The following is a 25560-nucleotide window of genomic DNA, read 5'->3' as shown; positions in this document are numbered from 1 at the left end:
TGTGTCAGAATTTTGAATTTAATTTATTTAAAAAATTAATACATAAGATCATAGTAATTATAAAAATGAAACTTTTAAAAGCAATCATCCGTTAATTTTCAAGACACTGTTATTGTTATTGTTGTTAAAAACGTCGAGGTGCCGTACTTTTGTAAAATAAAAGTTCGATTATTTTCTTTCTGTTTTCTGTACCCGCGACTATTTACGCGCGACCCGCGCCAATTAGGTTATTTCAATGTGTCCATAATTATAGTTTAATTAATGGCCTTGGTCCCGCGCATTTCCCATACTTCAGTGGTTGCGTACCTGAAGTAGTAATCGCAAGGTCGTAGGTTCACTTCCTGGACTTTTTCCGAGTACACTCGAGTCACCATCGGAACAATACATCTCTTGACAATACTTTCGCTGTAATCAAAGTGATGGAGATAATGATCAGTAGAATTTGCTTGTTCAATGAAAATGAAGACATTGGTTCAAACTGCTTGTCAGGACCAGAATGAGTGAGTTGCCAATAAAATTACCTCTTTTTAATATACGTATACTGATCAATTTGCGACAAATGAAGGCTTTCTTCGGCTTGCAGGTATGAAACGAACTCTGTCAAACGCCGTCAGCTGTAGTTTATAATTTCGGCTCCTTTAAAGCTCCAACAATGTTTTTGGAAAGCCTAACATAAGTAGGTTTGTGGAGTTATTTCTTCTCGCTTCCTGTTTTTTTGCGAGAAAATTACGTTCAAAGTTGGGCTTTACCCGCTTTTTCGGTCTTTTCAGTGCGGGCTCAAAAACTAAATCAGCAGCCTGCTGTGACGTATGATACGGGGAACAGAGATTTCGTAATCAAGAGAACCAAGGAAAACAATAGAATTGCTGTCGATATTTTCTTCGTTGCTTTGCTTTCAAATAGTCTCTTCGGATTACTATGCTCTTAATGTTGTCCTATACAGCTCCTTAATGGTATTCACGTTACCTGGTGAAGGCGTTGCAAACTTTGACCATCTAACCATGCCCTCAACCAGAGCCCTGTGACACATCATGAAGTTTGTGTTCAGTACCATGAATCTCCGCATTATGCAGTTGCATTGCACACTCATGTATGACCACATTATGACGTCTTTGGTGCCTTAGCAACAACGACGACAACTGCAAAAGCAGCGACACCAATTAGTTTGAATAAGAAACGTCTTACACGAGGTTGCCGTTGTCTTTGGTAAATTTCCTTACCGCATTAGAAGTGGGATCACGCTAAAGATCCAATCAACTGCAAAGTGCACATAAGTGATGAAGCACAACAACCTTTGATTAGATTATTTAATAAAAAGCTTTATAACATTCTAAGTAACTGTGGAATTGATACAAGATTTGTAATCAAGGTAATCAAATACATGAAGCAGTCATTTAAGGACTGCTTCTCGCCAGCCATGCAACCATAAGCATAAGAACAATTATGTGCATGAAAGGACATCCTCGACATTTGGATAAACATAAGAAGAATATTGCCATGCTAATGTCACTGTTATTTTAAGTGAGGACATGGTACCATAAGCATAAGAACAAGACTGCCAGTCAATCAGTAAACACTCTCTCCTATAGATCCCTCCCTCAGGAAATTCCACAGTTAACTCGTCCCCGAATTTGACCGCGTGTTTTGGGAGGGAATGGCCACAAAAATACGCTCTGCGCATAAGTATATTCTCTAGCGTTATGTCGCGGCTATCCGCCCTAGCAAACGCATTGGCTTCTTTCGCTAAGGGTTATGAGGCTTATCCTTGGGCTTGGGCTTGGACTTCGGCTTTGGCTTTCGTCGTTAGTCAGGACCAGGATTAAATAAAATCATCCAGAATTGAACAGGAAACTATTTCTCGCCGTTCTTTTCTGCTTGATAGATCTGCTTGCGCACTTTGATCACCACGCTCACTGGAGTGCGATTCCACGGAGACCGTGGAAAATGTATCGGGAACAACAGCAGTTGAATCGGGTGACAGGTTTCCTCTCTCAGCCCTTTCGTGTAGTGTATTTTTCTCCAATAAGTATGTTGGGTTTTCTCTAAAACAATGATCAAACAAACAAGGATGTTTGCAGGTTTCTATGAATAACTGTCTAACAACAAACCATACTGGTCATATCATGCAAAACTACATTTTTTTTTTAATCGAGGAAAGTGGCTTACGAAGTACATGCAATAGTGAAAATATCAACAGCTGAACAAAAAAAGCATGTTTTGCTGATATCTGAGAGGTCATGGGTTCAAAGCCCACTAAGCCACAATTTTTCAGGCTTTCCATTTGTTGCTGCTCATGTAATGTTCAGTTTATAACTACGATAATATAAAACCTAACAATTTTTAAGGTACACCAGAAGGGATATATATAACCACAGGAGGGAAACAGATTTGCAAATAAACATGGGTGGAGGTGTGCCGCCCTCTTCTTGAAACCCTTACCCTATTTCATACCAAAGTCTACGATATTTTCCTACCCAATTTCAGACCGGACCAAACATTTGATACTATATTTCAGACCTATTTCAGCTGTTACACGGTTGGTGTAACAATTTGAGAGAGGTCTGGTTGATCGCCTAATGATGAAGAAGTCAGCTTCTTCTAAAAAACACATAACCAATTCAAGACTTGAATGAACAAACCATACCCTATTTCAGACGAAAATGGTTAAAATCGATACCCTATTTCAGACTAAAACGGCTAAAAAACCATGCCCTTTGGGCCCACACATACCTACATAGCTCACATAAGGGAGTACCTCGGGGGGTTTCGCCTCTGTCGCATGTATTATACACTAAGTAAACATGGTTGATTTTGGTATCCTCTCTAGAAAGGTAACGTTATGTAACGAAGGAGCAGGCACTTCCTGTCATTTCCGCCATAGCATAATTTGTCCAAATTATACAACGTCAACAACTTCGGATAGAAACGAATATCCTTAAATAGTGACGATATTTTGAAGTGAAATAACTTTTTCCTTGGCATTGCCGTCGTTGCACTTGAGGCAAAAGCAGTTAAAGCCTTATACCCTGACACAAATTAACTAAACAGACTATAGGCGTCTCTCAAGGTATAGAAATAGACTAAAGAATGGTTTCTCTTGCAGCACCTTGAGAATCTTTGATACGGTCGCTTCAGTGTATCAGAAGTCTTCTTGTCTCTGTACTGATTTTCTTGTGTTAATTGTCCCTTGCCTTGATCAGCGATGCCAGGTTGGTTATTACCCAAAGAGCACTGATACTATACAGTAGAATAAAAAATAGAAAACAAAGATCATTACAAAGACACGGCAAAGGGCTACCACTAATCATAGATGCTGATCAGGGTGATTCAACTGTCTAACCTCCTCAAGTATTTCCTCGGCCGTTTGAAGTAATTCCTCTGGACTTAAACAATAAAGCGTATTCTCCGTGATTCTCTTAGTTTTCATCCTGCAATAAACAATGCGATGTCAGACCTTCTGATTTGTGACTAAATTCAACAACTCTTACTATTTCACCATGTACGTACCTTTTGGTGCGTAACTTGGTTGGCGGTAAATCATTCCCTGCCTTGCTCCCTCTACCGCTGGCATCGACTAAGACGGACTAAAGAAAAAGGCAATTGCGCAAGGATTACCTATACGGTCAATATAGAACTGAATAGCCCCTCCGTCGTGCTTCTGACACGAGCTTCGAGCTTTGGGGTTTAGTAGGGAGCGATTGTTTCGATGTTCGAAGGAAAAGTTCTCAGTCCCAGCGGACCTCAACAAACCTTTCCACTGTACTTAATCTCGGAAAACGTCCTAAATATATTTTGTTGTTTTACAACCTTTTCTTGGAAGCTCACCTTCTTATTCGCTTTGAAAGACGGAAAGTGGCCATAGTCTTATCCATTCCTTTTCCTTGCGCGGACATAGATCAAGTTACAACTAGTTTTTCAACTTTTTGGGAGCCTCTAAAACAGTGATTTTGCAGGGGACAGTTTAGCAAACAACATAATTAGTTTTAGTAGAGTATCATCGCCGGAGAGAAAAGGTTTTTTTGACGTGAAAGACAACGCGCAAATATAACGCCTTGTGAGCCCCAATGGTATATATAGTTTTTTTCAAAATAAAAAGATAATTTTGCCTTGTTTCGCTCGTAACCTATAAGATTTGATTCACGACTTTATACTTTCACTTACTTTTACCACCTTCTCTTCCAAATGCCTTAACTTCCCTTTGTCAGAAGAACTAGACAAGTTGATATTAACATCCTTTACCTGCCAATAAGCAATAAAACGCTTTTAAATCGTCATCCCCGGGGTCTTTATCTGCTCTGTTGAGTAATGACGTCATGTTCAAATCCTATCAAATCTGGTACTTTTTCTCTGTGCATGCACCACATCCAGAAACTGAGTAATACCATCGCTCTTTTTTTTAGTTCCATTACTCTTCATGGGTATTAATTATATTTCTATTCAGTAAAAAATACTTCTTCGTTTGCGATTGGCTGACCCTTACCCAACGTTGTTAGATAATGAAAATGGACCTGGTAAGTAGTTGTAACACCTCTCGTGAGCTGAGCTGGATATTTTGGTATTAGTATCATCCAACTAGTGGACTAATGCAATTCCTTCATTTTAATTTATTTGATTTAAGCTAAACCTTTTGTACAATTGGATGCGACACGACACGCTTTGCAGAACCTGACCAGACTTCACTTGAGTTCCACAAACTAGGTCACATTTATTTGTTCATTCTATAAGACCTCATATCACACCTCTTATTCGTTTAAGAATTAGAGGGTCAATTAAGTAAATTTTAAATAAATAAAAAAGGTCTCTCTACACTGCCCCTTGCTGTAGAAAGAGGTTTCAAGAGAATTATCCACTTCTATTAGATACTGATGAAACACCAGGATTTCTCCTTTTACTAAAAAATCTTATCTTCACCGCGCGCAGTGAACATATCATTTTTATGTTTCACATATGAGAATATAGGTGTCGTCATGGTAAGGAACACGATTAGCCAATAAAACGCGAGCTTCCTCTTCATTGTAAGATAATTTTGTGCTCTAACATAATTCTTCTCTCCTACATTAACATTTTCATTACAAATTTTACATTACCATGATTTGTTTTTCATAACTTTCATATCTTGTTTCATGTTACACAACATACGTGTTTTAGCGGTTGGTGACCACTTTTTCATCATTTCGAAAATGAGTGAAACAAGTTGTTTAAAATCTAGACATTTCATCAATATCTATAAAATAAACAGAACATTTTTGTCGAGTGTGACTCGAAACCGCTGTATTACGCGTGTTGTTTTTCAGAGATTTCCGCTGTCTCGTCTTACTGTGACCGTACTTTTCGTAATTACGCAACTTTCAGTTGCTTGGCAAATACAAAGGGAAAAGGCCTCTCTGACTATTCTTACTGGGAATTGAGACATGAGGATATTACGTGGCCGCTTGGGGATACGAATTTTACCTTCGAGTGCTGAAAGTATCTCTCATGAGTGAGCGAAGCGAACCAGTGAGAGATACTTTCAGCACCAGAAGATAAAATTCGTATCACCGCGCGGCCACGTAATATCCTCATGTCTCAATTCCCAGTAAGAATAGTCAGAGAGGCCTTTTCCCTTTGTATTTGCCAAGCAACTGAAAGTTGCGTAATTACGAAAAGTACGGTCACAGTAAGACGAGACAGCGGAAATCTCTGAAAAACAACACGCGTAATACAGCGGTTTCGAGTCACACTCGACAAAAATGTCAAACAGCATGCGTTTTGATTATCGGTGATTGTGTTCGACAGTCGCATTGGTCTCCATAGCCCTTGCCCCTCAACCAAGTGAATACAAGAGAGAGGCCTGACAGGAAATCAGTTGAAAGACAAAGTCACGAATAGTAAGACTCTTTGTGAAGTCGGACTCACATTTTCTTCATTCTTGCACCACAATAGTAAGCCAACCGAGTGTTTACATTTGCCATGTTGACCGGCTGGATCTGCGCATGAGCAACTGGTTCGGACAATACCTATCATCAAAACAGTACCAAATTATTTATAGCGGAGCTCCGGAGCACCATGGGTAAGAAAATACGGTAACCCATCTGTGCGAGAAAATTTGGTTTTGGTGACCGTACGACCGTAACGTCCGTCCAGCCCTTCAATGTGACCAGTATCACCTGACCATATCGAGGCAATACTCCAGCTAGTTTACAGCGTACATCTTTGATATTGGACATTCACGTTATGGTCAATTGACACCTGTCAAAACAAGGAATCCGCCGCCCAGTGACCATACCGCGGGCTCAATTTTAGAGTTAATCGAGGTCAGCTTTTTTTAAGTTGACCGCTGACGCACTGGTTTTCTCTTGGATCGCAGGCTCTAGCCTGGCTAACTGCTATACATTTTTTGCGCGCTTTCTGTGGCTCGACGCGGCTACACGGCCGTACTACGTCAACTAAGGCCCTGTCCGCACGCATCCGGATATTTTTGAATCCGCAACTTTTTCTTTCCGGATTCAAAAATATTTCCATCCACACGTAGCGTATTCAAATCGAATTGACCATATTCGTATTCTCAGTAAAGGACTGGAACTAGCTTGCAATGGAGGCTAATGCGGGGAATTCTTTTCAAATGCAAATACTTTTTAATATATTTCCCCGCATTAGCCTCCATTGCAAGCTAGTTCCAGTCCAATACTGAGAATACGAATATGGTCTATTTGCCCGTCCACACGTATCCGAAACGTATCCGGGTTCACTATAGTGCTCAGGACTCCTAAAGGAAACAGACATCTTGAGAATTGATTTCACGGCAAGGAACTGGGCTCGTTCTTGTTACGTCATCCGGATAAAAAAATATCAAGATTTGGCGTCCACACGGTTCTGGATTCATATCGGATTAAAAAAATATCCACTCTGAAGAGCGTATTCAAAAAGTTCCGGATTCGCCAGCGAATTCGCCGGATACTTGGGGACGGAAGGCGCATCCGGAAAGAAAAAGTTGTGGATTCAAAAATATCCGGATTAAGTGTGGACGGGGCCTAAAGCCCTTAACAGCCGACACTTTTCGTGTGCATGGCTGTGGTCAGGACCACACTGGTGGCTACGTATTTCTTCAAGTCAAGCATCGGAAGGATATAAAGTTAAAGCTTAGTGTTCATTTTTAGTTTGTTTAGAGCTGCTTTTTGGCATGTCTTCAGAAGATTTTTAATTTTGATAAGGTCGCATGATGCCTGGACCACCTATGACAGAAGAACAGAAACAAAAGAACAGAGAAAGAGAAAGAGAACAACAAAACAGTATACCAGTGATAGCTCAAACTTGGTAAAGGTAAAGGTACATCTTATTTACCGTCGAAAGTTCCTTTACTCGAACTCTCTAGAGAGTATTCTCCCAGGAAGCTGACGTTGCGCTCATTTTACCCCCCTCTTTCCATCAGTTCTCCGTTTTAAGGGTATTTAAAGCTACTTAGGCTACACTGAAAGGAAAGAAGTCGAAACAAGGATGTGAGATCCCGGGATCGAGCTCGGGACCTTAAGCCTCGAGCACCAAGGACGCGCACTAACCGACTGTGCCACCCTTGCTCCTTGGTGGAACTTGGTGGAAGAAGTTACTCCACAAATTCTTTTCTTGGAAACTAAACCGTTAACATTTGTTATTTTTACGGATGCGTTATTTCAAGTGGATTCGTACTTTTGAAAAGTGGCTTTCCTTTGTTCAGGAACGAAACTCGAATTTTTATTCCCAAAACTAACAATCACCTCTACTCTTTTTTGGACATAAAGATATAGTTCATTTGTTTGTTTGTTTTGCTCTACAATGCGAGCGAACAAGTGTTTTTTCTCCGTTTGCATACACTGTACCTGTTTTTCGATTTGCCTCGACAGTAACAAGAAAATTTTGACCTTATGTTATAAACCAGTAATCGCAATGAGTTTTCGTAAAATTAAGGAGAAATATCACTAGCTTGTGTTTCAGAAGTTTACTTCAAGCATGTACAGGTAATTTGCTCGAGGTCTTGTTTGAAGTTCGTCCTTTCTTGGTTGCCGTATTTTGCCGATTCTTGCTCCAAGCAAAGCTAGCGTGTTTCCATGAAATACGTCAAAATGTGAATGATTTCGTGAAATAGAGTACACCAATACAACTTTTTTTTGACCTTGATCTGACAAAAAATTTCCTAACACCGATCTGTCACATCTCGAGCTAGTACGTCTGCGATTTCTAATTTTAGCGTGATTCCTATTCTCTGGCCTTTGCAGCTTTTGACAGTTGACTCTGAAATGGCTTTTTTTCCTTTTCCGTTCTTTTGCTGAGGATTTGCTCGTTTTCTTTTAGGACTCATGCGATACTAGTTGGGCAATGAATTTTTCTAAAGAAGAAAGCGAAGAAAATGATTTAATTAAGTAACCGAAAACACCAAAACGTCGACAATTCGAAAACCTTTTATTTTCACTAACCCTACAGCCAGTAAGAAAAAAAAAACAGCCCGGGAGCTTGGCTAAATCTATATATTATGGAATGCCGAATGTTACAATCTTGACTACTGCCTTAAGACGGGCGTCAAGGTCACTGAAATAGACGGTCGCTTTCGAGTTAATGAAAATCTAGATACAGCCACATCTGCATACGTGATGTATTGCTGATGGAATGATGCCAGAAAAAAGTACATTAGGTCCCTCGTTGAAGCTACTGGGCAGTGAAGAAGAAGGCCACCAAAATGTTACATTTTGAGCAATTTATATTTTGCTCTTTCCTAGTTTCACGCAAAGCGCGCACCTAACGTTGAACATTTGTTAGGTGTCTTCATGATGTTAATCACGCGACTAAATGTATCAACAACGTTGGCCAACATTATCAACCGAGTCAGGTGTCTTACCTTTATCACTGAGCACCACAGTAACATCGTACAGCTGACCTTGGGAACCTAAACCTGTTTCAAAGTAAAACCAAACGACAATAGCAGTTGCAGGCGGTTCAGAAGGAGCTATAACAAAAGTACAAAACATTTGCTTCGACATGAAATTGTTGGACAAATCAAGAGCTTTTTAGCAGATCGCTAAACATTATTGAAAGTGTAAAATATGTTGGAACCTTGTTAAAGAAGTGTTGAAAAGGTTTTCAATAGGGTTAAACTTTAATTCAACGTCCTTCAACGTTTCCTTTGTTCTGAGAAACACTACCTTCAACAGTTGTTGAGTACGTATGCTCACTACATTTTCTAAATGTAACTGTGAGATCCGATAAATTTTTAGTTTGTCAGGTATAATGTTCTCAGTCTCTAATTCCTGGGTCGGGCCATCAATGATACAACTTTGGGGTGCAAGGATGGCGCAGTGGTAAGAGCACTCGCCTCCCACCAATGTGGCCCGGGTTCGATTCCCAGACTCGGCGTCAGATGTGGGATGAGTTTAATTTGTTGCTTCTCTACTCTGCACCGAGAGGTTTTCTCCGGGTACTCCGGTTTCCCCTTTTCCTCAAAAACCAACATTTGACTTGATTTGCGTTAATTGTTAATTTCACTTTACAGTTCCCCAATTAGTGCTCCTGGTGAGCGCTAGAACGACTGGACACTTAAATAAAGTTCCTTTCCTTTTCCTTGCCCCTAGAATTGTTACAGGAGTGGTTCATATACACAAATGACACATGACAATAAATTTCAAAAAAGACTGAGTTACCAAATACTGAACATTACAGAAGGAAACTGGCCACACTCTTTCTTCCGTGGATTATGCTTCAGTGAACTGTACAGCGAGCATTATTTTCCTTCGTATGAACCAGAAGGAAAAAAAAAGACCGTCGTGACAGCTATCGTTAGTTGCACTACAGCAAAAAGCCGCTTTTACTTACATTTGGCAGAAAAGAGGAAGCCATCCTGCTCCACAGAAGTTGCAACACTTCGTATTAGTTTAACACAAGCCTCCCCTCGTTTGAAATGCCCTGCACTTTGAGCAAGGCCGTGAATATCCTCCCGTGTTACGTGCTTTATGAAATGACGTGGACTGATACGGCCAGAAGAAACTATAAGTTAGAGGAGAATTACACCAGTCAAATTCATCGTATATGTGTAACATAGATTAACACTGACTGAATACCCAGAATGTCAATGTTGCTCCTTGACTGAGAAAACTGGATTCCACTTTTAGTAAATACATCCCTGGGCCCGGTTGTTCAAAAGCCGATTAAGAATTAAGAATTAACCGCGGTGCCGTTTCGACAGTTCCACGGTCATTTTAAAGTTTAAGTTCATGGATAAAAAATTCCGCATATATACAATTTCTGAAACAATGGAATGAAAGGTAAAAAGCTAAATATTCACATAGGAACAATAAAAATAACAGAATGCGAAAATGAAGTGCAAATAAGAGGTGAAGAGAATGAAAACTATTAAAAGTGTTAAAGACTGGTTTACACTGCGAAATAAGCATGAACATAACGAAGTTCACACAGGTTACATAACCATTTAACATAAGCATAAAGAGAAGTGACATACGCAAGCGCAGTTAGCTCCAGAAAAAACTCGCGCTGGAGAATGGGACGAGCAGCGTTTCCAAAATGACGGACGAAGAAAAAATTATCCTCCTACTATTACTCCTTCTTCTTTATAGAAGACGACGGCGACAAGAAAGATAACAAGAAAACAGACTGAAGAGGTCCTGTTGGGTATTTTCTAAGGGATACTGTCCGAAAGAGGAAAGAACAAGGAGACTCGTGAACTGCGACCAGCGAACTGAGAATTCTATTTCTGGCGATTTGTCGCAAAGGCAGGGATAATTGCGAACCGCCCCAGCAAGTTTCTCGTAAAAAAATAGTACCTTCGGACGCCGTCTTAGGCACTATTAACTTGAATATCCGTTGACATCAAAAACAGCTGACACCTCGGTCTTATGATTGCACCCGGTTTACACAGTTATAAACGTGACATAAGCACAAGCATAACAAAATGGCAACGATTCCTTTTTCTTATGCTTATGCTTATGCTTATGCTTATGCTTATGTCACTCCTGGTTAACACAGCTTTTGCTTATGCGTGTTTACGCTTCAGCTTTTCTCGAAGAACTTAAAAGAATGACCAACGAGCCATTAGCTGTACGACAATCCTTAGTTTTTAGATGACTTTAGATGACCTAGGCTAGTTAATAATGGCCATAATGGACTCCCTTAGAGTGAGTCCTCATTTCTCACACAAAGATCTTTGTGTTATATTTCTAAAAGGTGAATGACAATTGTTTATACCCCGGTTAAAGAAATAGAGAGATTTTTTTGATGGTGACTCAGGGAAACTTAGAAAATATCGGAGTGCTCCTTTTCAGGAGTCGAACGAAAAGTATCAGTTACAGTAACCAGCGGATGCCGAAAACTTCGGCACTAAACTCACTTGACGATTGATCCATCGTTCTGTCGTCAGAGGGTTTATCATGATCTGGTAAACATTTAGCAGCTTCAGAATCGTTGGTGGTAAGATAATGGATATCGAGCTCTCTTTGTCTTGTGCTCGTCTTCTGATAACTTGGAAGACTGCCTCTGTCGCTAAAGAGGTCTTCTGAGGCTGGTTCTGTTGGTATTGCATAATGCTGGTAACGAGTGTTGTAACTGTTAATGGAAAGAACCATTTCAAGTCTATTATATGCCAAACAGTAACTTCAACTTCAATCTTCACTGCAAAAAGGATGCATGTCAACCCCCCATCCACCTCTGCGGACCAGGAATCGCATCCTAAGTTCGTATGTGGGCTGAGTTTCATTCGATCTCAATCTTACTTCCAGGGTTTTTCTCAGGGCACTCCCGTTTTCCTCCCTCAGAAAATCGACTCCCAGCCTATTCTATCTGGATGTGGTGCTGTGCTCCAAAGTCATAAATGGGTCGTGTTCAGGGGCCGAGCGGCTAGCCGGTCCAACCTCGTTGAGCTGCTCCCTTAGCAATTCACTCTCCGACTGCGAGAAAGGCCGATTACCAGGTCAGATATTATCATCATCATCATCATCATCATCATCATCATTATTATTATTATTATTCCTTCTTGCGACCAGTTTTAACAAAATCTTAGTTTATTGAAACAGGCCATTAAGCTGAGCTGACTAAAAAATAATAATAACCTTTGAAAGGTCTCCATATCCTGAAAACAGACCCCATGGTAAAGTTGATCATTTGTCACTGTGACATCTCGTGTATCAGACGAATGGTGGCTTGACATAATTCGATGAAATAGAGGAACGCAAGCTGCAGGCCTGTGGTTGCAGCCAGACCAAACAAACAGTGCATTCTTCACGCACTCGGGAAGTTGTGTGGTTAATCCACAGAGCACGGCATTTATCTAAAAGAAGCATGGCACAAGTCGAAAAGAGTGTTAGATATTCAAAGCAAGCAAAACAAAACACAAATGCTCAAAATACAGCCAGCAAAAGAAATCAATAATTAACCATTGTAAATGCCACTACGTCTTCACTTCGTCTTGGCTTTGATTTAATCAGAATATGTGAAAACACCGAAAAGCATGCATTTTCAACTTGAATGCTGAAAAGAAAGGTAACGAAACTCCCGTTTACCACCAGGAATTTGTAGACACATGTAGAAATTTACTTGTTCGAGTGAAAAGATGATTTTGTAGTGAAAGAAAGTGGATGGTCGTTGACGTCACCTATTGTCATTAATGTGCCAATCAGAGCCTCATTGGCTGTCGAAACAAAGGGTATTTTGTTCCTGTGGTTGGCACATTTGAATAACAAATTAAAAGCCATGTTTGTAAACAGATATTATCCCTTTAGGAAGAAACAGGATTTGGCGTGTACAAAATGGAGCAACTAAAAAATTTGAGTTTCACCTAAGACTTTAAGACGCGTTCTTTCCAAATTTACTTCTTAAAGTGAGCATATGTTATGTAGGTATTCAATATTACAAGGGCAGTCGAGGGAGGGGGGTTTGAGCTGGCAAATAACAGGGTCTAGTACATGTAAGTTTAGGGAATAGGGAGCAGAATAGATTCATTTCAGCTGTGACGTGTGTATCACCAAATCTGTTCTAATGATTATTTGAAAGCAGTGGGATTTGGATTAAAAAAAGATCAGCTATAGCTTCGCTTCTAACATGTTTTCATTCGGTTCATTATGACTCTGACTCTCACGGCTACTAATAGCTGTTACTACGGTTGAGCCTACGTCTCAATGGTTTTAGTTTCAGAAGGCGCTTTCGGGTCAAAAAAATAATTTTTTTATCGAAGGACTGTGTAATTTATTGATTCTCGACTGTTTCCTTCCCTCTTTTTCCGAGTAGTTTGAGGTTTGTCTGGCTTAGTGTGTGCCGTATATGCTTTTACTGTAACTTAGGAGTCAATTTTTTTTTTGTTTGGAACTGTAAATATGCAAAATAATACGGTTCAGCCCCGTCGAGTAAAAATAGCAGCGTGAGGGCTAGATATAATTAATAAGTAACTTTAAAAGGAAAACAACGAATTATTTGAGTACAAGAAACGTGACTTTTCAAAATGCTGAAAAACTATCAGTGTTTAACGGAAGTAACAACCCCAAATATGCAAAACTATCGAGGCCAGCTTCCATTCAACAACTGTAGTTTCCCTTCTTCTGAGAAAAACATAAATTCTGAATAGGAACTCATTCCTTTTTTTTTTTTCGCATTTCACGCGCTAAAATCTCTTACGCTTCTCTATATCTGATCGAATGTTGACCCGAAGGTCTCGCTTCCACGCTCTCTGAAACGAAAACCGCTGAAACGTGGGCTCAACGGTCATAATAGCTATTAGTATAATTTGCAGCGGTAAATACAAGAAGTTAGTGTCATATTCTTGGGTTTCACTCACGTGATCAACAGCCATGTTTTTCAACGAAAACAAAAGAAGACTTTAGCATAATAATAGCTTTCAATTCCCGGAGGATTGGATCGGGACACCAACATGGCCGCCATTTCATTGTTTGGGGACACCAACATGGCGGCCGTGAAGTGTGCTAAGCTAATCAAGCACTTTTCGTGCCTTTTTATCTTGTTTTAGCCCGTTGTTTTGCACTTTCTTGATATTCACCGCTGAAAATTACACTAAAACAATCATTCGCCTCAGGCTCGGTAAATATTTACCAATATTCACTTCGCCTTCGGCGAATAATTCTTAATTACTTTCCTGGATTGCTTCACCCCATTTTACAGGTAAAAAACATTCCGAACCGAAAGTGGGTCAAATTACAGATGCATGCATTGTAATGTAAAGTTTATGGAATTGTTTTGAAAACTCCCTAATAGACAACATTTTGTTTTCCCAATACAGATCATGTGATAATACTTAGGAGGCTTGGTCCTTTGTTTTGTTCATTAAAAAGAGTGTCTGCAGGCATATTCATGCTTGCATGCCCTCATTTTAATGAACAAAACAAAAGACCAAACCTCCTGAGTATTATCACATGATCTGTATTGGGAAAACCAAATGTACAAGCCGAAAAGGTCTCTTATGTACCTATAGCAATCGAACGCCAAGAGAAAGTGAAGGTACGATATTTACCATTTGTGGATTGTTGAGGAGTTTATCCGCCTATTGAAAGGTAAAAAAAAATTGTCATCTCAAAAAAGCATAATATAAAACCTCAATCACGTGGATTGCGATTGTCAAAAAGAAAAAGAATGGTCAAGGATTCTTCAACATCTCTTACTCATTGCAAGAGGTGATGAACATGTTTGGAATCGATGAGACAAAATTCCCGAAATCATTTAACTGGCCATGACCTAATCTTCCTTCTTATATTTTTCAACTAAATTTACAAGATCCAAACAGCGAAACGGCAGTTTTTCATAACTTTGAAATCCCTTTTGTCGCGATAGACTCCTTTCCGCACAATAAAGACCCGAGGGATCAAATTGTGTCCATCATCAAAAATCACATGTTCTCCAATGTTCGTCACGACTTGTACACAGGGAAGAACCTGAAGAAGATAAGGCAATAGTGTGCCTAAACAAATTGCATACGTACTATACATGACGTACAGAGTCGAGCAATAAAATATAGCAAGGTCATTGGTACTTTGAAGAATTCTTCTCTTGAAGATTTCGACTACATGTGATACGCATTCCGCATGTTGACAGGCACTTAAAGACTAAGTTTTTGAAGCCAAGATGTATAGCTAGGATGAATATTAATTCACCTTAATACATTTGATTCCTGCTGCCAAAGCTGCTTTGTGGTGATCGTCACGAGTCCACACAAGATGCGTTGCCTAGAGACAGAAAATTAATATCAATTACTTACGAAGTTGCATAAAACTGTGAATCTTTGGGAGAAAATAGTTAAGAACCGAACAGCCAAAACAAGCAGATCAATCCCTTAGCTCCTAATTCTGCTTGTAAACGGTCAGTCAGAGACATTCTTTTTTCCTATTCATTTTTTGTGAGAAAAGTGGAGAACACTAAGACTACGTGTCAAATACAGTGGATGCACTGCCGCTCCATTTTATTCCACGTCGCCTGTTTTATATTCGGCTTTGGTACTATAGCAAATCCTCCGCCATGGTCAAACTCAGTTGGGTCGCCCAAAAACATCGACCAACTATATGGGATACTGGATGCCTCCCTGAAGACCTACCAACCTTCATGCAGAGCCGCGATGGATGGCGTGATAGAGCAATGAATGTCCTGATATAACTTGAATAAAGTGTTTTGATCGTTTTCTGATGGGGCTATGCTGAGAATTCGAAATTCACTCTGCATCCCATGGGAAGATGCAAAAGTAGGAAAATATGGCCTTTGAACTTAACATTCAACATAAAAATACTGTTGCAATTCACCTTTAAGCATGTCTTTGAACATGAATCACCTCGAGACTCTGAGACTCGTACATATCCTTATTCTATTTCTAGTCAGCCTCAGCCACGTCATTTTCATTAAATCAGATTAACATCTTCCTTCATACCCAACTATCTACCTACGTAAGTACTCATCTACATGTACAGTACTTAGTTATCTGTCCGTTTGTCTGTCTACACAAGGAAAATAACAAAATCCTTCTAACAGACAAAGCTTTAGTGTTTACCCTGTGTGACAGATCAATGCTGTGAAGTCTCTGAAGCCAAGCAAACAGTCCTGGATTAGGTGGTCTATCAAAATTCCATGGAAATGTGCACACATGCACAAAGAACACAGGAATTGATGTCTACAATTAGAACAAAAGACATATCTGTTTTGCGGATATTACACTGTAGGTAAAAGAAAGGCAAGCTGCTCATGCAATATTTGGAATACTAGGAACCTTAAGATCTACGACGGCGATGACCACGAAAACGTCACCTCAATATATAACTTGCACTATCGTACGTCCTTCGCGATTATTCCATCTCGTTCACGTCCTACAATGTGGACCAAGTATCTTATGAAGTAAACTGGTACGAGCGGTTTCAGAGAAAAAAATATAGACTTAAGAGTTTACATTTGTAAGCTCATGTTGTCGTCAAAACCTTAAATTTGGTGATTTCATATGAAATATTCCCGTTTAAAGCAATGATATTAATGTTTTGCCGCGCTGTTATTGTCCTTGCCGTAACCGTCGTCGTTTCGTAAACTCCTTAATGGCAAGATGACCGTACAGGTGCCTATTCATCAAAAACAACAGATTTTGGGTCGAAAATAGGGGAAATTCCACTTGTATCTTTCTAAACTTGTTTCTAAAGTTATGTGATGTGTGAAAAATGGTAACTTACTTGTTCAAAACGTTTTGTACTCACTTTTTTCAGTGTTCTGTGATTCTACTTCACAGCCCATACTGGTTTTCTGTCTCTCCTGTGTGGCGCGAGGCCGAACACGGCATACAGAGGGCTAATAATCGTTCCAGCTTTCGGACAAAGAACGAAACTTAATTCTGACCCCTTAAACAGCCCTGTGGGTGTTCTTGTGATTCGTTCTCCTTCTTATCATGCATTTTCAATTGACTGAGTGTCTGCTTGGGATCGACATCTTTCTCAAAAGCAGTGCCAGATTCATTGGTCTCTAATGATGATTGAATACAACTTCCTATTTTCCATTTACACCAATCATAATGAAGATGAGGGAGTTGCTTCGTGGAGCGCAATTAGACGATTAAGTAAGTAAATGCAATCTTAAATGCGCAACTAAGAAATTATCCCGCTAGCTCGATCACATAGAATAAAATGTAATCCAGAGATTTTAGAGAAGACACCAAGGCTGGATTAAGAGGTGAAGGAAAAACGGAAAATGCCGCCGGGTAAGTTTCATTTAAAGTGTCCATCACTTCAACAAACTTTCCCACTTTAACCTCTATCATGTGGTATAATTATATTCAACACGATTGGGTATATGCATTGTTCTGACAGACAATTGAGAAAATACGGTATACTATATCAATAATTTATACTGCATGTATAAAAAAGTAGGGACCTGTACGGACATCGGAATACCTTGCAAGAACTATAAGAAACAATAATTATTTGTAAACTGCTTGCAGTCCCTTCTCAGTCAGTCGAGCCTCCCTCTTTAGTCACGCCCGCGAGCCGACGGGAGAATGGAGAGAGAGTGTCTACCTCGGCTCTTCGGCTCGCTTGCGTGACTAAAGAGGACGATTCGACTGAAACTGAACTGAAACTGAAAAACTTTATTTAAACATGTGACATTGATGAGCCTAAAAAAGACTCGACTGACTTTGAAGGGACTGCTAGCAGTGTATAAAGTGATGATGGCAAGCCAAATTGGAGTACAATTGTCATTGGGCTCTGGAAGAGTTAGTCAGTTACCCGCAAACTGTTAATTTAAAAATTCTTGAAAGGAATGAAGTTAATTACCAGCGCATAATTTTTCTGGAATCTTTACGCTAGAACGTTGACAAGAACTCTGTCAATGAAAAAAAATGATTTCCCAAGGGAAGACATAATTAAGTGCCGCTCTTAAGATCTATTAAGAGCCGAAATATAAAGCAGTACTTTTTTTTTTTTAATAATTAAATTTATTGTCCCCCGCGAAGAAGAACCAGACTTTCGGTTCGAAAATTTTGGGAGCACTATCTTAAATCTTTTAGATTAGTTTTAAATTAGATTAGTTTTAATTGACAAAATGTCAACTTAAGAAGACACTAATTCAACAAACGTACCTCTTTGGTCCATTCCCTGACAACTCGTTTCATTCCATCCACACATGCACATTTCCCACCTGTGAAGTATTACATGTATATGTGGAGGAGAAAAGAAATCAATACAAAATCAATGTGCCTTTCATTTAGTATGGTGCTCTCGTGTAACAACTTAAGAGTAAATTGAAACTGAGGTTAAAGGTGCTAGAACATATCAAATGCCCTTATTTCTCCTTGTAATTTTAACTTTGACGTTTGCAATTTTGCCGACATCACCATCACTAATCATACAACAATGTAAGGTCCATTGCATTTCTTACATGACTAATTACTTTTGCCACTTAGATTTAAAGTGGAAGTATGATAACAAATCACTACCTTTTTTTCCTTTAAACTTTGGAAGTGTGTTTGCTTAACACCTGCCTGGAAAATGTTTGAGCTTTAATTTTTCCCCAAAGAATGTTTCCTAGAGTACGTTTTGGCTTTCATGCAGGGTCCGCTATTACTCACGTTCAGAACTGACCGACAGGACCTCAATATAGCTTAAAATTTCAGAGTGTAAATGCAGTATGCAAAACAAAAGTTTAAAAGTCTGAATACCCTAAACTCTCATCCTGCATATTAATTCATATTAAATAGGAAAATTCCAGTTAAAATAAACAAGTGTCTTTTGTAAATTAAGGCTTAAAACTAGGGTCACTTATTGTTTAGTTAACATGGTTTTGAAATCCAAAGAAAAAAATATTTGATTTTTTTTATCATAGTACCACTTTAAAGTGCTCCTAAACTCAAATGCTTTTCGTCCACAATATTAATCACCCCACCAAAAGCAAACATCTTTTACTGGTCATTCTTACCTCAAAATTTCAATTTTTATCTGTTGGGCAAGACACACAAATTTATCAAAATTAAACTACAGTGTAGCTGTAATTTGGACCCACGACCGTGATGTGAGAGGCATGGGTCTATTCTTGATTTTACGTCACAAACTGCTTTGCACTGCAAAATGTCTTTGAAAACAGGAATGCAAAGCAGTTTGTGACGTAAAAAGTCAAGAATAGACCCATGCCTCTCACATCACGGTTGTGGGTCCAAACCACAACTAGTTCTGTGAAGTATACGTCACCTGCACAGCACAGAAAAAGCGAAATTCTGGGTAACAATGTTGACAAAAATTGTTTGCTTTGGATGGGGAGATTTCTATTAGGAATGAAATATATTAACACGATGTAAACGTTTAGGTGCACTTTAATTGATTCCAAGAAATACTGAAATTAAGATTAAGATTATACATTAACTGTTACTGAAACTCTGTTATTGTATCTTTCTTATTTATTGATTGCAGTCTTACCACCACACACTTGTTTTTCATTCAGTCGAAATAAAATGACTCTTCCACAAGGATTATTGCAACTCCAGTTATTTATGACATCAATGGCCTTTTTGTGCACATTAGATTGTCTATCCTCTTCATCTTCAAAAAGGCCTTCCCATTGAAGTATGAGAGCTGGGATAACAAACTACATTGTATGAAAAGACAAAACAAAGTGATTAAAAATTCTACACCATTGGTCCACCATAATCAGTCAACAGTAATAGACAACAGTTATTGTCAAATCAGTAACTGGCATACAGGTTAAATTATGTACTGAATATTTTATAACCTCGAGTCTTTCATGTTCAGTAATAATAATTATTATTCAGTCTTTCATTACTCCCAGGAGGGAGGTCATCATTTCCATCCCCAGTCAGACCAATCATGCCTTTGTTAATAATAATTTTCTTGTAGTCTGTGATATCTACAATGGTTAGACTACCAAAACAAAAGGGCAACAAAACAAGGGCTGGCCCAATCTCACATTACTTGTACATCAACTAAAAATAATTCAATTTCTTTCCAAAGATGGTGTTAAGCCCTGTGGCCAACAACTCCAAACATTGTTGAGTGTTACATACATGTTGCATCTGTTTGCACACCCTGTTGCATGTTGTTGGGAGTTGTTGCACGAAGCTTGCACTTGGTCAAACTTTTGAGCCAACAACTTCCAACCATTCTTTTGTTCTGTGATTGCCAAAGCATAGTGCAACAATTTTGGGTCCAAATTTTGCACAGCTCTTCCAACATTGTTGGGGCCACGCATGTGCATTACATATGGTCTCCATGGAGATAGCAATGAATTAACATGTTGAAACAAGAGAGCACCCAAATTTTGTAAGTTTACAAAGTCTTGTGATGTATCATTCCCATAATACAATGCACCTCCTTACATTGTTGGAAGTTGCTGCATCCGTTTGCAGGGGCTTTACAGTTTTTATCAATACATGTAGAATTGTGACTGTAAGGTTTTCCTAAGCAACTGGATTTTCTCACATTGTTGCAATCTACTGTACAGTACAATGTAATTTGAATTTACCTTGACATCATCAAAGTAAGTACGTCATTCCTATGTAATGTATGCTCCAAGCACCAAGGTTATGTGCACCCTACAACCTTTTGAGTAAAATTGGTCTAAAGCAAGAACGACTCTGGTCAGCATAAAGGATACCTTGTAAGGTGTGTCACAAACCAGCTGAACCTCAACTTGAACAATATCATGGAAGCCTTCTTCCTTGTCAGGTGCCTCTGAAAATTATGGTAATGTATTTTGACACATACCTGACATACATGTATTGTCAATTTCGAACAACTGGGGCCTGGAGGACAAAACAATAAGATTGTTTTGCATTCATTTCTCTCAGTGGAGAGAACAACCATTGTTTTGTCCTCCAGATGGGAATTACTGAAATGGATCTATACAATGTACTAGTCTTGTAGAATAAACTGATGGTTTCCGGCTAGATTACAGTGTACATGTACATGTATTTGATATGGGATATTCATGTTACGGTCAAGCGGCCGGAGCTTATCCCAGATTCCGTAGCATGAAGCGACTGAGACTATCATTACTAGCCCCCTGGATGGGATGCTACATGTACTTGTCAAAAACCTGTCCGCCATTACTCAAATCGCCAACTGGTAGGTCTGCTATTATTTGTATCAGCGGTCTTCTTGTGACGTCATCCAATCAAGACAACACAACAACGCCATATCAAACCTTCAATATGGCGATGAATTTGTCTCCTTCGAATTCTCCTTATTCTTTGTCTGAAAGCGAGTTAGACAACGACTTTGAAACAGAAGAACACACAGTACAGCAAGCTGTTGATCTTCCTCCTCACAACGAAGAACTGCAGCGCCTACGGAGGAAGAGGCCGACGAGTACCATGCAACAATAAAAGCAACAACAAGAACTAGAACAACAATTTTAACAACAATTTTATAGCCATTACGAGTTTCCTTTAAGGAACTGATAGAACTAAAACTAAACTACAGGATGTGCTGTACTTGAAGGACCGCAAAAAACATGAATCACTAAAACGGGCCTGGCATACAGGATTTCAAAGCGTCACGCTTTAGTTTTGAAGCAGAGAAAAAACTTAAACCAAGGAAATTATAAATGGTAGTTTACTTAGCCAAGAACAAGTCTTATATAAGTCTTAGATAAGTCTTATATAAGTACCGAAAGATGATGCTTGGAAACTATGCACAGGTAAAACCCACGAAATAACATGGAAAACCCTCACCATTCGACGGCCACGGCTTGAATTAGACGGCTCTTTAGGGCCGATTTACACGGTACAATTTTTGTCGCATGCAACAAGCTCACGACTTACGATTGTCGCAGCATTTTAAAACGTTACAAATTTTTTCTGACGTACACAACAATCGTAAATCATGTCGTGGGCATGTCGTAAGTCGCATGGGACAAAAATCGTTCCGTGTAAATCGGCCCTTATCCTTTTTCTTCCATATTATCGGAACTGAAGATGGCTGGAGGCGTTTCATCGCACCTCCGACATGAATCGTTCCAGCGAAACAATCCTCCGTGAAGTGTTCCGAGCAAATGTCAAAACGGCCTGGGGGATTGAAGTTTGCCTGGTGAGCAGAGGCAAATCTTTTCCATTGAACTCTTATAAAACTTGGGTTAACAGGGAAATTGTATATCGAAATTCCCGCTTTAGGGTTGGAAGGATTGCTGCAACCCTGCACAACGCAAAGACTAGACGGCATAATCTTTTCCAAGGCAAGCGTAGACAAAAACACACCACGAAGGATAAAACATGAACCTCGCACTCCTCTTCAGCGAGGTTGACCAGCAGAGTTATTTTCATAGAGTTACGACATTAGAGTTAAGTTTCCAAAATCCTGAATTCAAGATTTTGAAAGGCCTAAATCCTGAATTCAGAAATACAGAAAGTATCCTAAACATGCATAAAAGCTAACCTTAGGCCTAAGGTTAGCTTTTATGAATGTTGGCTGAGGATTTTGGAAACTTAACTCTACCTCTACGACATACTGTAACTCTATGAAAATAACTCTAAGTTAGAATAGCTGGCCCCCTCTTCGGCATACTAAAGTAGCCACGTTTGTTTTGATGTCTTGATTGGATGACATCACATCCTTCGCGACCCAACTCTCTCTTTTGAACACAGCCATTTTTGAATTGAGTAATGGCAGGCAATCATATCGAGAATTCGTAGTTCAAAAAGTCCGACTTCTCGTCAGAGTCATGGCTTAAAATTTGGCATGGTAGGTACATGTACTTATAATACATACTTTTGAAATATAAAAAGAAAAGGTAAGGTAACTTTTTGATCATAGTACCACTTTAAGCTACAATAGTTTAAGTTATTGTAAGAATAAATAACCCCGGAATAAATAACCACTTTTAGGCTTGGCTAAATCTACAGTATATATGATGGTAACCCATCTGTGTGAGAAAATTTGGCTTTAGTCACGCATGACCAATTACGACCGTAGACACGTCCACCCCTCCATGTATGCCAATGTGACCATAATGCTGGCTCAAGTTTAGAGCTCATTGAGGCAGCCATACTCCAGCTAGTTTACAACATACTCTTTGATATTGGACATCCATGTTATGATCAATTGACAGCTATCAAAACAAGGTATCCACTGACCAGTATCACATGACCATATCATGGGCTCAACATTAGAGCTCATCAAGGTCAGCTGTTTTTTTTTTTAAGTTGACTGCTGACCAGGTACTGGGTTTCCATTGGATCGCAGGCTCAAGCTATCGTAAGAATAAAATAACCCGGGAGTTCTGATTTTAGGCTGGGCTAAATCTATAGTCGACATTACTGTATAATGATTTAAGCATTGAAATAAAAATGGTCATTGCACGTTGCTTTCCAATCTTGTGTCCGCAACTACTTTGCATATACATGGACACAATGAGCAAATACTCTTTGAGAGTACATGTATGTAACTCACCTGAAATTGCTTTCTCAAACCATTGTTCCACATCCATTGCAGTTTCTTTAAATGGAGCATTAAGAGACATGCATTCAAACTGATGGGCAAGTTCCCATTCCCTTGCCCATTGACAAATAAACGAACCATCAGCAGCAGAGACACAAAAATTTACCGCCCTGTATGTACAATGCGGTATCTGTAAAACAATACATGTAGTAAGCAGTACATGTAAATGGAATAAGTTCATTGCTCACAAAGATGACAATAAAATTAATCTTGACAAAAGTAATTTGATTTCCTTCCTTTGCCTCCCAAGGAATGTACCCACTCAGCTCTTCATAGGGAAGTCAGTGGTGTACTGTAAAATTGAACAAGACTGTCTGGAGCTGCACAAGAGCATTTAGCTCTAGTAGAATTTTCTGAACACTTCTAATATTAAAGATTGCATCAAGTTCTGCAAAATGTACCTTATTTTTGAGAATATTAAAGTAAGAACGTCTGGTTTTCTTGTTGCTGTTGTCATCATCTACAACCACACTTTTCCCCTAAATGATAACAATCACAACAATGTCATCAAACTTAAATAATTAACAGTGCGGCCATGGGCTGAGGATGGTTTTTGCTCTGCACATTGTTTATTTATTTATTTTTGGTTTTGTCGGTGACCAGACCCAAACTTCCACTCAGCCATGTAGCCAGTGGGGCTTGGAATCACGCAACTTATGATGTTTATTTGCCAAAAGCTGTTAAAACGTTAATGTCCTTAAAATTTTATGAATATTCTTCTACTATCTCTTAGGAAGACGTCTTGAATAAGATCGTAATTGTTTTGAACTTTTATTTCACCAGGAGCAACAGTCATTGACCTAACTAATTTTTTTCAGACTGAGTATTTTTTGTATTCTTAGACACTTGAGAGAAGTGAATTGTCGTGCTGTTTTTAATTATTGATTGCAGAAGCGGGGGGGAAATGAAATATTTGCAAGCCAAGCAAAGAACACGTCAGGACTTGCGAGGATTACATGTAAGTCATTGGTAGGGAAATAACCACTGTACTAAAAATAGCCATGGATAACGTAATTCTTGAATTATGTGACTTGTGACTACTTTGCTAACCCTTTAGTCCTGTAAAAAACCAATTAAATTTAACCACGGTTTTAAGAAAGAAAGCTGTAAGTTGTTAACAGTGTTATTATTGTATCGTTGATAACCATACATATCCCAAAGAATCGGACATTTTACAACTGCTATGACTGACATGGTGCAATCAGTGATTTCAGCTCGGCTTTAAGTGATGGTGCAATAAGTTCTTCTGCAGTCATTGTTGTCAGTTGGTGTGCTACAGATTGATCATGTGATTTTGTCTTTAGTCATCAGTGAATCAGTAGGGACTGATTCAGAATGTGCACAGTAACATTGCAATTATAGTGGTAAGAAAACAGATAAATTTTCAAAGCGCAGTTATACATGTAAGATCTAAAAGATCTTCTTGTTTTATAAGAGAGAGACACAAAATTAATGTCAAAATCAACTGTGTACAATGATCAGACCAGCTCTTACCGGCAAATACTGAAATGTTTTGTTGACAAAAAGCAATACAGTGCTCGAAATTAGTGGTCATCCGGTTGTCTGGGACAACTGGAACGTTTACTGGGCAACTAGTTTTTGGTAAAATGAAAAGCAGAGTTGCCCAAAGAAAAATAGAAATTGCATACATGTAAGCAGCACTTGACTCACTTGTTGGTTTTCTATTGTCAATGTCTGATAGCAGACTGCGAAGTTAACAGTAATTAAAAAAGCTAGTTTCAAATTGTGCAGCAACAAAATAACAGAGTAGAGGTTCAGGGGAAAAATAATTATTAGCATTAGCTTTCAAAACAAAGGAAATGCAAATTATTCCCCTGAACTTCAACTCTGTTCTTTTGTTGCTGCACAATTCAAAACTGACCTATTGCTGCAGCTCACCAGCTTCCAGTGTTTTGAACATCTGTGGCTTTTACAAAATAAGGGGTGGCGAATGGTAAAATACTAAGACTTGCCGAGACGCGGAGATCCTACTCAAAAATCAGAGCCCGAGACTCAAAAAAAGTAAAAACAAACCATGCAAAAACCAGACTTAGAGACATCAAAAATGCTATTGAGATTTCACGATCCTGCCAAAATTTTCCAAGACCCACGTTTTTTGAGGTACCATTCGCCACCCCTG

At 39.1% G+C, this 25560-nt stretch overlaps 1 protein-coding gene across 1 annotated transcript in view; it reads right to left on the bottom strand.

Moving 5' to 3' along the window:
- The window catches only part of LOC138043371 (uncharacterized), a 27363-nt gene continuing 1803 nt past the window's right edge, over positions 1-25560 (bottom strand). Inside the window, exons 3-21 of the mRNA XM_068889608.1 lie at positions 23822-23899; positions 23373-23550; positions 20581-20657; positions 19386-19554; positions 18056-18114; positions 15992-16111; positions 15108-15179; positions 14471-14500; positions 12063-12280; positions 11345-11559; positions 9817-9987; positions 8846-8899; positions 5896-5996; positions 4162-4239; positions 3508-3584; positions 3341-3428; positions 3107-3237; positions 967-2042; positions 1-405 (exon numbers count right to left, since the gene is read on the bottom strand). Of these exons, the coding sequence (XP_068745709.1) occupies positions 1820-2042; positions 3107-3237; positions 3341-3428; positions 3508-3584; positions 4162-4239; positions 5896-5996; positions 8846-8899; positions 9817-9987; positions 11345-11559; positions 12063-12280; positions 14471-14500; positions 15108-15179; positions 15992-16111; positions 18056-18114; positions 19386-19554; positions 20581-20657; positions 23373-23550; positions 23822-23899 (2139 nt within the window). The 3' untranslated portion in view covers positions 1-405; positions 967-1819. The remainder of the gene's footprint in view (positions 406-966; positions 2043-3106; positions 3238-3340; positions 3429-3507; positions 3585-4161; positions 4240-5895; positions 5997-8845; positions 8900-9816; positions 9988-11344; positions 11560-12062; positions 12281-14470; positions 14501-15107; positions 15180-15991; positions 16112-18055; positions 18115-19385; positions 19555-20580; positions 20658-23372; positions 23551-23821; positions 23900-25560) is intronic.

Source organism: Montipora capricornis, chromosome 3 (assembly GCF_036669925.1).
Source record: "Montipora capricornis isolate CH-2021 chromosome 3, ASM3666992v2, whole genome shotgun sequence".
Lineage (NCBI taxonomy): Eukaryota > Metazoa > Cnidaria > Anthozoa > Scleractinia > Acroporidae > Montipora > Montipora capricornis.
The sequence above is the reverse complement of the archived record's forward strand: the minus strand, read 5'-3'. Positions and strand labels throughout refer to the sequence as shown.